Source organism: Ornithorhynchus anatinus, chromosome 10 (genome assembly GCF_004115215.2).
Source record: "Ornithorhynchus anatinus isolate Pmale09 chromosome 10, mOrnAna1.pri.v4, whole genome shotgun sequence".
Taxonomy (NCBI): Eukaryota; Metazoa; Chordata; class Mammalia; order Monotremata; family Ornithorhynchidae; genus Ornithorhynchus; species Ornithorhynchus anatinus.
The window spans coordinates 32,399,231-32,411,161 of NC_041737.1; the positions used below are offsets into that span (position 1 = coordinate 32,399,231).

At 63.5% G+C, this 11,931-nt stretch overlaps 1 protein-coding gene across 9 annotated transcripts in view; it reads left to right on the forward strand.

The window, feature by feature from the left end:
• The window catches only part of HELQ (helicase, POLQ like), a 54,069-nt gene extending 43,561 nt beyond the window's left edge, over nucleotides 1-10,508 (forward strand). For 7 of the 9 annotated variants that reach the window (XM_029073205.2, XM_029073209.2, XM_029073208.1 and 4 more), the window contains 3 exons: nucleotides 5,933-6,046; nucleotides 8,027-8,161; nucleotides 10,326-10,508. In XM_029073205.2, coding sequence (XP_028929038.1) covers nucleotides 5,933-6,046; nucleotides 8,027-8,161; nucleotides 10,326-10,427 — 351 coding nt within the window. In that variant the 3' untranslated portion in view covers nucleotides 10,428-10,508. Of the gene's footprint in view, nucleotides 1-5,932; nucleotides 6,047-8,026; nucleotides 8,162-9,180; nucleotides 9,344-10,166; nucleotides 10,289-10,325 lie in introns of those variants that run through there. The other 2 variants (XM_029073206.2, XM_039913374.1) reach the window with 2 other exon arrangements.
• Nucleotides 10,509-11,931: the final 1,423 nt, after the last annotated feature.

An 11,931-nucleotide genomic window follows, 5' to 3' on the forward strand; every position in this document is an offset into this window, starting at 1 on the left:
AGTGACCGCTCAGCCGTTAGTGGCGTCGTTATCCACTTGCTCCTCGCCTCTAGCCCGACGGTTTTTCCTCCCCGACGTCGTCCAGATTTTCACTTTCCCACCCTCCCTCACGACCACCATCCCGTTTCAGGCCCTCCCCATCTCCCGTCTAGGTTACGGCGTCACCTCCTCATCGGTCTTCCCGTCTCCGACCTCTCCCCCCTCCTCAGTTCAAGCCGCGCCCTGCCGTTCAGGTCGCCTCTCCGAAATGCCGCTCCGAGCACGGAGTCGCTTGGCCCCGCCCTCGCTGTCTTGCCCGCGCCAGTCGGGTTTCCTTGGGGGAATGGGATGCGACGGGCAAGTCGGGGAGGCAGCGGATCGTCGGGTGGAGTTCGAGCCGGAGTGACTGACCCGAGGATGCCGGTGCTCCTCTAAAGCTCCGTAAACCTGCGCCGGTGGTCGCTGAGACGTTGGCCGCCCCGTGCGGCCCCCGATCTTTCCGGGGTTCCTGCCGCAGGCTCGCAGAATGCCTCAGACGGTTCTTGGATCCGAAGTCTTCCCCGATTTCCCCTGCTGCTCGGTCACGGCAGGCCTGCCCCCGTTCGTAGAGCCGGGACGGGACCGATTCCCAAAGCCACTTCCTTGCCACCGGCCTAACCGTAGGGCGCCTAGGTATCCGTGACCACATACGCTCCGTCTAAGGCGGGTCACGCCCGCGACGCGTCCCTGGAAGACGTAGGCCGAGTCCCGAACGGTTGCATCGGGGGGCTGCGTCTTCCCGTCGTCTCGCTCGCGGATCGGTTGGTTTCCGTTCTGGGGCCGGCTCTGCCGCCGCCACCGAGCCCGTAGCGTAGGGGCAGGCGGCCCTGAGGATCACTCCCCTCACCCCTCGCCCCGTAGACTCCCGGCACCCGCCGGGCGTGGCCCCTTCCGTCCCCCGCGGGGGTTTGCGCGGCAGCCGCTCGACCCGCCTGCCGCCGCTTCCGCCTCCAGCGGGAGCGGTCCCGTGCCGTCGTCGGGAACCCGGTGGCCCGACGCCCCGGGGACCGGCTTGGGTTGACCCGGCCGCCTCCTCTCTCCGTCGGCCCCACCTCTCTGGTATCGACAGCACGTCGTGGTGCCCCTCAGGCGTCTGCCACGTGTCGGGGACCCTCCGGAGTGCTGGAGGAGATGCGAGCGGAACAGGTCGGTCCCGGTCCCCGTCCCACGGGGCGCTTATTCGATGCACGGGCATTGAATCCCCAATCTACAGATGAGGAAACTGAGAAGATTGGAACCCTAGGCCTCCGACTCCCAAGCGTGCGCTCTTTCCACCGGGCCGTACGCTCTCAGAAGCGCTTCCCCGAGGCTTTCCCGGGCCACCGGGGCCGCCCGGGCCACAGCCGAGCCGCCGGCGATGTTCTCCGACTCCCATTCGAGGGGTCGCCGGAGCTGCCCCCCCCCCCCCGCCCCCCTGCTCGATTCGCCGTGGCTCTTCCCGGGGCCGCGGGAGCCCCATTCTGGAGTCGTTCTGGCCGCGTCCTCCAGCCCCAGAGAGGCCCCCCGCTGCTGCTTCTTGGCCTCCTCTCGCTCCTCTCCGGCCCGCTCTCCACTTCCCCCCTCTCCCTCTCCGCGGAGTTTACAGTCCAGAGGGAGAGACGGACGTTATCCTAAATTTCGGATTGGCACCGAAGTGCCGTGGGGCTCGGGGCGCGGTGAATATCGGGGGATTAAAGGGTACCGATCCAAGTGCTGGATTTTAACGAGGCTCTGAAAGTGGGGAGAGTGGTGGTCCAGCAGACCACCGGTGGTTCAGTCGTCGTCACTGGGCGCAAAGCACCCTGCTGAGCGCTCGGGAGAGTATAACGGGCAGACACGTTCCCTGCTCTCAGTGAGCTTACAGACCAGCGGCGATAGGGACGAATAAGTACATCACAAATAATAGATTCAAGCGCCGGGCGACGGAGGAAGGGAGAAAGCCAGGGTAACGCGGGCGGGAGAGGGAGAGGGGGAGCGGAGGGCTCCGTCAGGGGAGGCCTCTCGGGTTTCCGATAAGACTTCCAAGTGGGGGAGAGAAATCGTCTCTCGGACACGAGTGGGAGGTTGACGGCAGGGTAGATGAGACGGAGGAGCGGTGAGGAGGTTGACGTTAGAGGAGCGGAGTGTGTGGGCTGGGTGGTCGTGGGAGAGTAGCGGGGCGAGGCGGCAGGGGGCGAGACGCCGGGCTGCTTTAAAGCCGACGGCGAGGAGATCTGTCTGATGCCGAGGTGGACGGGCGACCGCTGGAGATTCTGCGGGGCGGGGGAAACGTGGGCTGGGCCTTTTTTTTTTTTTTTTTTTCAGAAAAACGATCCGGGCAGCAGCGTGAAGTTGGGACTGGAGTTGAGGGAGGCGGGGAGGTCGGCAAGGAGGCCAGGTGCGAGAAGTGCTCCGATGAAAATCGCGGCAGTTTCGATGGAGACGGACTACGGGGGATAAATGAGGGGCGAGTCGAGGAGGTGCCGGGGTCATGGGCTCGCGAGACGGGGAAGATGATGGTGCCGTCTTCGGTCCCCGGGGAAGTCAAGGGTCGGGGGCAGGGTTCGGGTGGGAAGGCGAGGAGTTCCGGACCGTTGACGTTGGAGATGTTGGCGGGACCTCCGAGTAGAAATGCCCCGAGGGCGGGAGGAAGTCTGAGAATGTGGAGGAGGAGAGAGGTCAGGCCCGGAGATGCAGAATACCAGTCCCCTGTTCTCCATCGGCACCACTCTTCCGGAGACCCCATTCGCTCCCGTGGCTTCCTTCAACTACCACCTCCGCGCGGATGACACCCAGCTCTCCGTCTCCAGCCCCGATCTCTCCCTCTCTGCAGTCTTGCGTTTCCTCCTGCCTTCAGGGCAGCTCTACTGGGCCGTCAGCCCGAGCCTAGCCTAGCGTGCGCAAGACGGAACGTTTCCCCGTCTTCCCCATGACTTTCATTCAGCAGTGTTTATTGAGCGCTTCCGTTCCCGAGACCTGCCGGTTTCACCTCTACAGTATCGCCAAGAACCCGCCCTTTCCTCTCCACCCGAACGGCTCCCTCGCCGCTACGGGCTCTCGTTCTATCCCGGCTAGACGACCGTGTCGGCCTTCTCTCTGACCTCCCTCCCTCCTCTCTCGCCCCGCTCCGGTCTGTTCTTCACTCCGCTGCCCGGCTCGTCTTCCTGCGGAAACGATCTGGGCATGAGCCTGTAGCAGTAAGTTAGTTAGCCAGTAAGATAGACTTTCCCATCACCGTAGACGGCACCGCCGTCCTTCCTGTCTCACGGGCCCGTCGCCTCGGCGTCGTTCTCGACTCCTCTCTCTCATTCGACCCGCGTATTCCATCCGTCCCTAGATCCTGTCGGTCCCACCTTCGCGACGCGGGGAAAACCCGCCCTTTCCTCTCCATCCAGGCCGCTGCCGGGCCGGCCCCCTCGCCGACCTCCCTGCCTTCCGCCTCTCCCCGCTCCGGTCCACGCTTCGCCCCGCTGCCCGGGTCGTAGCTCTACGAAAACGTTCAGGCCGCGTCTCCCCACTCCTCGGGGAACTCCGGCGGCTGCCCGTCCACCTCCACGTCCAACGGAAGCTCCTCGCCGTTGGCTTCAGAGAACTCGGTCGCCTTGCCCCTTCCTACCCGGCCCGCACGCTCCGCTCCTCTCCTCTAACGCTTCCCACCGTGCCTCAGTCTCGTCTGCCTCGCCGCCGACCCCTCGCCCGCGGCCTCCCGCTGCCTCGCGGCGCCCCCCCCCCCCCCCCAGATCCGACATAATTCCTCTCCCCTTCTTCGAAGCCTTGTGGAAAGCACATCTCCTTCAAGAGGCCTTCCCCCCCTTCCCCCCTTCTCCCACGCCTTTCGGCGTCACCCTCACTCCCTCTTTTCGTCCCGTCCCCCAGCCCCACAGCACGTAGGTGCGTATCTTCTTCTTCTGCAGATGCCATCTCCGACCCATAATGACTCCACGGGCGCACCCTCTTAAAACCTCCCATCTTCTGGTTGTTCCGGTGCGTGTATCCGTAAAGTTTTCTCGGTAGAGGCAGGCGAGTCGGTCTACCACCGTCGTCTTCTGCTGCGGGAAAAACCCGCGTCGCGGGCCTTGTCGCCGATCACCGCTTCGATCGCTCGCTTGAGCCTTTGACTCTTCCCCGCGCCGCCGCCGCCCGGCGCGGGTGAGTCGGCTTTGTCCGACGCTTCGGCTTAGACCTTTCCGCTGTGGGTGGCCCTCTCTCAGCGTACGCAGGCTCTCCCGCCGCGATAAGGCGTCGATCCGCAGGAGAGACGTACGTATCTGCGATCTGTTAACGTCCCCCTCGCCCTCCGTAGACCGTAAGCTCGTTGTGGGCAGGATCCGTGTCTACCGTTGGATCGTTAGGCTCCTAAGTACTTAATGGCAGTGCTGGGCACGAGGTAAGCGCTCAACAGATACAATTTAATGCGCAGAATTAGGACGTGTCCTCGTAGAGAGGTCAACTGAAGCCACGGCGGCGAGTGAGTTCTCCCGGGGAGCGGGTGACGGTGGAAGAGGACCCGGGCCGCAGCCCTGAGGGACTCTGGCAGTCCGGGGGCGGAGGGGAAGCCTGCGAGGGAGACTGAGAATGAGCGGCCGGAGATATGGGAGAACCGGGAGCGGGCGGCGTCGGGGAATCCGAGGTCGGATAGTGTTTCCGGGGCGGGGGGCGGGGTCCGTCCGCGGGGTAGAAGGCAGCGGAGAGGTCTAGGGGGATTAGAATGTAGAGGAGGCCGTAAGAGCTGGCAGGAAGGAGATAGCGAGAACGACGATGGTATTCGTTAAGCGCTCAGTAGGTGCCACGCACCCTTCTAAGCGCCGGGGCAGACAGGAGGCCCGTCAGGCGGGGCTCACCGTCTTCATCCCCGTTTTCCGGATGAGGTCGCCGAGGCCCAGGGGAGCGAGGCGGCCTGCCCGGGGTCACGCGGCAGACGAGTGGCGGAGCCGGGATTGGGACCCACGGCCTCCGACTCCCAAGCCCGGGCTCCTGCGCACGTTGGTGACCTTCGAGGGGGCGGTTCCCGTGGAGTAGAAGGGGCCGAAGCCAGGTGGCGGGGGGGGCTGGGGAGAGGCAGCAGAGACGACGGGCGTAGGAAACCCGCCCGAGGAGTTCGGAGAGGAACGGTAGGAGGGCCGTAACTGGAGGGAGCCGGCGGGGCGGTCGAGGGAGGGTCTTTTAAGGATAAGCGAGACCTAAGAGTGTTCAAAAGCGTCACCGGCGTCCTCGGCGGCGGTATTTTTTGAGCACTTACATTGCGCAGAGCCCTTGGGAGAGTACGGTCCGACAGAGTCGGTCCCGCTCCCCGCCGACCGTGAGCCTACCCTATTTGGGTTTTTTTGGATGGGATGTGCCTCGCCTTGATTCTCTTTAGCTGCTGTTGTTCTAAGGGGACGTTCATCCCCTTGGTTCTGTTTATCGCCACCGTTTCTCGTCCGTCCGTCTCCCCCGATCAGACCGTGAGCCCGTCAGGGGGCAGGGACCGTCTCTACCTGTTACCGATTTGAACGTTCCAAGCGCTCGGTACAGGGAAGCGCACGTAGTAAGCGCTCAGTAAATACCACTGAATGAATGGAGGGGGAGACCGTACCCGCAACTGCTCCCAAATTTATCCGCCCATCCCAAGCCCCCACCCCCGGACCTTAACTAAACCCCGTGGCCAGGGAACGTGTCTGTCCACCACATCGTGCTCTTCCCAGGGCGTAGAACAGTGCCCCGCGCCCCGGGAATACGACCGGCCGAGAGATCGGCCGGCGAGTCACGGGGCACTCGGCCAGGTCTATGGAGACCCACGGCGTCCCGATCCTTTTTGACGTCTTCTCGCTGCCTCCTGCCTCACCTCCCGCCGCTTCAACTCAGCCGCCGCTCCTCCGGGCCTGGGGCTCGCCGGGCTTGAAGTCGGACTCCCGATCCCTCTCAGACTCGACGTAGGCGTCGCCTCACTGTCGTCGTCGTCTTCCCTTTTCCGCAGGAGCTGGAAGAGTTCTGGGTCTACAGAGGTCTCTTCGCAGAACTTACTAAAAAACTGACCTTTTGCGTGAGGACGGAGCTCATCCCTCTCATGGAGGTTGCAGGAGTTTTAAAGGTCAGTAGCGCCCGAGTCGCTCCATCCGCATCCCGTCGGACGGAGGACTTCCGGGGAGTCGGCCGGGACCGGTTCACCGAGGAACGGGCAGCCCCGAGAGAGCCCGTGACCCCAGAGCTTCCGTGGGTCCCACACGCGGCTCGCGGCGCCCCGTTGGGCGGCGGGCGTATTTCTCGAGCGTTCGCCGCGTGCGGGCCGCTGCGCCGGGCGCCTGGGAGCGTACGACGCAATCGCTAGACGTGCTCCCTGCACACGAGGAGCCTGTGGTCCGGTGGGGGGGGGGGGGGGGGGGGGCTGGAACGGGCCGGGGAGGGGAGAGAAGCGACGAGGTCGGCGCTCATGGGTTCGAATCCCGGCTCTGCCGCCTGTCAGCTGTGTGACTGTGGGCAAGTCGCTTGGCTCCTCTGTGCCTCGGTCACCTCATCTGTAAAATGGGGATTACCTGTAAGCCTCCCGTGGGACAACCTGATGGCCCTTTAAAAACCGCTACGGCACCGACAGCACGAGGGTACTCGTTAAGCGCCCACTGCGTGCCGAGCACCGTTCTCAGCGCTGGGGGAGATCCAGGGAAATCAGGCCGTCCCACGTGGGGCTCACGGTCCTCATCCCCGTTTCACAGGTGAGGCCCAGTGAAGCGACCCGCCCAGAGTCAGCCGACAGGCGGCGGAGCCGGGGTTAGAACCCACGACGTCGGACTCCCGGGCCCGTCGCGCTGAGCCACGCCGCTTCTCCCTCCCCCCGCCCCCCAAGGCAGGTTATCCGCCGACCGCCGAGAAGGGTGGTGGCTTTATCCCCGAGCCCCGCCTTGGCTTTGTCCAGCAAAAGCTCCTCACTCTTGGCTTCCATCCCCTGGCCCCCTCCCGCCTCTCCCCCTCCAGCCCGGCCCGCGCGCTCCGCCCCTCTGCCGCCTCTCGCCTCCTCACCGGGCCCGGCCCGCCGTCGACCCCCCGGCCCCCGTCCTCCCTCCGCCCCGGAACGCCCTCCTTCCTCAGATCTGCCGAACGATCACGCTCCCCCTCTTCGGGGCCCTACCGAAGGCTCTCACCTCCTCCGGGAGGCCTTCCCGGACCGAGCCCCCCACTTTGCCCTCCGCATCGCCCCGACTCGCTCCCTTTGCTCTTCGCCCCCTCCCCGTCCCACAGCCCTTGTGTGCGTGTGTGTGTGTATATATATATATATATACACGTACGTATCTATAATTCCGTTCATTTCTACCGACGCCCGGGTACTGGTTTTGACGCGCGTATATCTATAATTCCGTTTCTTTATACCGATGCCCGTTCACCTGTTTTGACGTCCCTTCTGGGCTCTAAGTCCGGCGTGGGCGGGGTTCCCTCTCTTTATTGCTCACTTGTGCTTTCCAAGCGCTCCGTACAGTCTCCTGCACACAGTCAGCGCGCAATAAATAGGATCGAGTGACCGAACGAACGGTCACGTCTCGACCGCTTCCACGCCGGGCCCGGCCTCGCTTTCAACGGAGTCGTCTTCCAACCGGGCCCGCGGCGCGTTAGGATCCCAACTAACGGGATCTGCGGATGGGGGCGGTGAGAAACGGGACCTGCCGAGGGGAAGCGGGAAGGCCGGGGGTGGAGAGGGCCGGCGGCGGGCCAGAAAACCGTAATCCCGTCATTTCGGGCCCGCCTGAGAGCCCTCGGCTCTCTGGTGGCAAATTTGAGGCCCGCGGCAGGAGTCCCCAGGAGGCGAGTGGCTTCCGACGCCGTGCCTCTTCCCGTCCCGTCCCGTCCCGTCCGTGCTCTGATTCTCTTAAATCCTTTTCCGCCTTTCTCGGTCTGCCGGTAGACTGTAACCGTCCGCGGGCGGGAGTCCCGTCCTTCGTTTTTGGGGTGCGCTCCGAGGTATCGCCGTACCCGGTAACGACGAGGACGCTGTCGGCCGGCGTCCGTGTGCCGAGTGAAAGAGATCTGCTGCTTCTCAGATTTAAAAAGCACTGAGATCTTGCGTGAAACTCTTTTTTGACAGGCTCGAGCTGAGCAGTTACACGGTGCCGGCTACAGGTCTTTGGCCCACCTCGCCAACGCGGATCCCGGCGTGCTGGTGAGCACCGTCGACCGCCTGTCCCGACATCAGGCCAGGCAGATCATTTCGTCGGCGCAGGTGAGGAGGAGGTCACCGTGTCCCCCCCGCCCCCCCCCGCCCGAAGAACGTAGAGCAAGCGTCGGAAGCCCCTGGGCACGCGAAGGCGGCGGACGGGGGGGGGGCCGGAAGGTGTTTGTAGAGGAGAAGCGAGGGGGTCGGGGCTCGGGAGCGGCGGGCGGTCACTGCACGGTTGGTGGCCGAAATGGGGCCCTTGGGTCAGTGGCGTCTCGGCTTCTGGCTCGGGTTCCTCCACCCTTCCGGGTCCGGTTTGATGTCAGGCTCCTGCCCTGCTTGTGCCGCTCTTCTGCCCCCGCCCGTCCCTCCGACAGAACTCACGGAGCGGTGAAAGGCATTCCCAGTTCCTGATCAGAGCCCAAAGCTTCGGACGCATCCGCACACTTACGTCGAGATACTTAAAAGTGTTAGTTTTAAATAACGCCTGGTGGGGAAGCGGCGTGGCTCAGCGCAAGGAGCCCGGGCTTGGGGGTCAGAGGTCATGGGTTCGACTCCCGGCTCCGCCACTCGTCAGCTGGGCGGCTGTGGGCGAGTCACTTCTCTGTGCCTCAGTTCCCTCATCTGCAGACCGGGGATCAACTGTGCGTCTCGCGTGGGGCGACCTGATGAGCCTGTATCTCCCCCAGCGCTCTGCACGTAGTAAGCGCTTAACAAATGCCAACATTATTGTTGTTGTTGAAAAAAAAAAATACCCCTCGTAACCCTTGTCTGTGTGTTTGGAAATCAATTCAAGAGGATTTTACTCCCAGAGTCCTGCTTCCCGAGGTCTGGATCCCCATCCGGACCCCCCCCCGCTCCCCCGCTCCAGGAGCGGGGACGAGCCGTTTGTCTTCTCCGTGCTCAGTCGGTCCGGCTGCAGGATAGGGACGGTAATTCTCACCACCGAGAAAAATCCATGGGCGAGGCCGGGCCTGGAGGGCACCTTTCGGTATCCGGCGGGGGAGTAGTCCGTTTTGGAAAAACCCATCCCGTGAATCCAAAACCGTGAACTGCCCTGACCCGGGTTGCCTCAGTTTCTCCAGGAGAAGGACGTTCCAGCTCGCTGGTGGTCCACAGATGTGATTGCGGGCCCGGGACGTTTGCGCTTCTTATGGGACTCGTGACCTCCCCTGCCGCCAGCCAAGCCCGCAGCGGGAAAGGAGAGAGCACGGGCCCGGGAGGCCGAAGGTCGTGGGTCAGTGGATTAGTCCCCGCCCTGCCGCTTGTCTGTTCTGTGACCTAGGGGCAAGTCGCTTCACTCCTCTGTGCCTCGGTTACCTCATCTGGAAGATGAGGATCGAGACCGTGAGCCCCCCCCCGTGGGGCGGGGACTGTGTCCAACCCGATCAGCCGGCGTCCGCCTCGGCGCTCGGTCCGGTGTCCGGCGCGCGGGAAGCGCCCAACGAGTGCCGCGATTATCATTAGCGGGCCGCGGTTCACTGGTGATGGCTGGGAGGGCAACGAGACGGCCGTGGGGGGGTCCCCGTATGTCCGTCTTGCCCCACCTAGACGCTGATAACGATGATAACGTCGGTATCCGTTAAGCGCTTACTGTGTGCCGAGCACTGTTCCAAGCGCTGGGGTGGATCAGGTTGTCCCACGTGAGGCTCACCGTCTCCATCCCCGTTTTACAGATGAGGGAACTGAGGCCCGGAGGAGTGACCTGCCCAGGGTCACACAGCCGCCAAGTGGCAGAGCCGGCATGGCGAGCGCCTTCAGGGGACGGGGGAACGTCATTCCGAAGTGTTTATTTGGTACCTGCCCTAGTGTTCGGGGCGGTGCTCAGCACATAGGAAGCGCTTAATAATCATCATTCTGAATCGTCGTCGTCACCTTTATCCGGTGACCATCGTAATGAACCGCCCGCTTGCTCGGGATTATTTTAGGGTAAGGCCCCCTGAAGCCAGCAACATTTTCTGAGAGTTGGTTGCATATATATATACATACACACACACACACACACGTATATATAAAAAATATATATATCCATTATTCGTATTAATGTCCGCCTCCCCCTCTGGTCCACCAGCACACCGTGGGCACGGAACACGTCGGCCAGCTCTCGTCTTGTACTCTTCCAGGCGCTCGGTACAGTCCCCGGCGCACAGTAAGCGCTCAATAAATAACGACTGACGGGAGACGTCGTGCAGAGCCGCCGTTCACTACCCGCGTCTCGTTCGGGTTGCAGATGCTGTTGCGTGAAAAAGCAGAAGCTCTCCAGGCCGAGGTGGACGATCTGTGGCAGCTGCCGGATGACATCCCCCCCGACGCCCTCCGACGGCCGCCGTGACGTCCCCGAGCGTGGCAGAGGGCCGCGGTCGCACGCGGATGCTTTCAAACGAGAGAATAAATACGTTAAAAAAAAAAAAAATGGCTCGCGGGTCCAGCCCGGGATCTAGGAGCCGGCGGGCGACCCGCGGCCGCGCCGACTGAACCGTCTGACGGTCTCTCGGGGAACGCGAACTCGTCGCCCGTCACCCGCGGCTAGCCCGGGTCGCCAGAAGGTAGGCCTGAAAGTGAAGCAGGAGCCGCGGAAATAAGTCGAGGGGGTGGAGCTACCGGTTATCCCTCAGGGTTCAAGGGCTCGTCTGGTCACCGAGGACCCTCGACGCGGTGGAGATTGGAAGCTCGGAGCTGGTTTTCTTGGAACCGTAACCTGAGGGGTTTTAGGGATTCGGCGGATGTGAGACAAAGACACCCCTAGGTTGGGCTTAATCCGTTCCATAGTCTTTATCGGGCGCTTTCTATGCGCGGAGCACTGTACTAAGCGCGCGGAGTGGACAGTCGGGCAGCGGACGGCGACGATCCCTGCCCAGCGACGGGCTCACGGTCCCGACGGGGGAGACGGACGGTAGAGCAGAACAGAACCGAACAAGACGACGTCATCGAGAGAGAGAGAGAGAGAGAGAGAGAGAGAGAATCAAGGAGATGCGCACCTCGTTAACAAGATAAATAGCGTACTAAATAATTTATACAAATGAGCACAGGCAGAGGCCCGGGGGGGGGGGGGGGGGGGGCGGCTCGCTCTGGGAAGGCCTCCTGGAGGAGGTGAGCTCCCAGTAGGGCTTCGAAGAGGGGAAGAGAGGCAGTTTGGCGGAGGCGAGGGGGGGAGGGCGTGGGGCCGGGGGGTCGACGGCGGGACGGGCGCGGACGGGGGCCGGCGAGGAGGTGGGCGGCGGAGGCGCGGAGCGGACGGGGTGAGCGGCGGAAAGAGAGAAGGGAGGCCAGGTGCCTAATAATGTGTGAACCCTCCCCTGGTTTGGGGGCTGATGAATCCTCTCCGCTTCTCGCCCTCTCCTCGGGCCAGACTGCCTCGAGGAAATCATTCTTTCTAGCCGGGGCAGTGATTTCTCCACAGTGGGCGAAATGGGGGCAGGACAGGAGCTAGGCTCAGAGACCGCCCCGGTGACCCCCGGGACCCGTCCGCCACCTGTACGAGCACCGCCGACAGAAATCCAACCCGTCCCGTCCTCGCCGGCTTTGACCCTCGTCCTCCGCCCGACGGCGTCACTTCTCCATCCCCGGGAACCCGTGCCCGCTGCCCTCGCTAGTTGCCTCGGGCGCTTGACTCCCTCTCCAAATCTCCCGTCCCTTGGCCCCCGTCCCCCACGTCTCTCGCCTCGGCGATCCGACCGCGCGTCCCGTCGAAGCCGTCAGGCGTGAGCTGTCCGGGTCCTCTCCGGTCCCTCCCTTCTACCCCCCCTTTCGACTCGCCCGGCTTTTCCAGCGGCGTCCGATGAGCTCTCTCACCTCCTCTCCGCATCTACCCTCTTCATCTCCGCCTCCGACCCTTC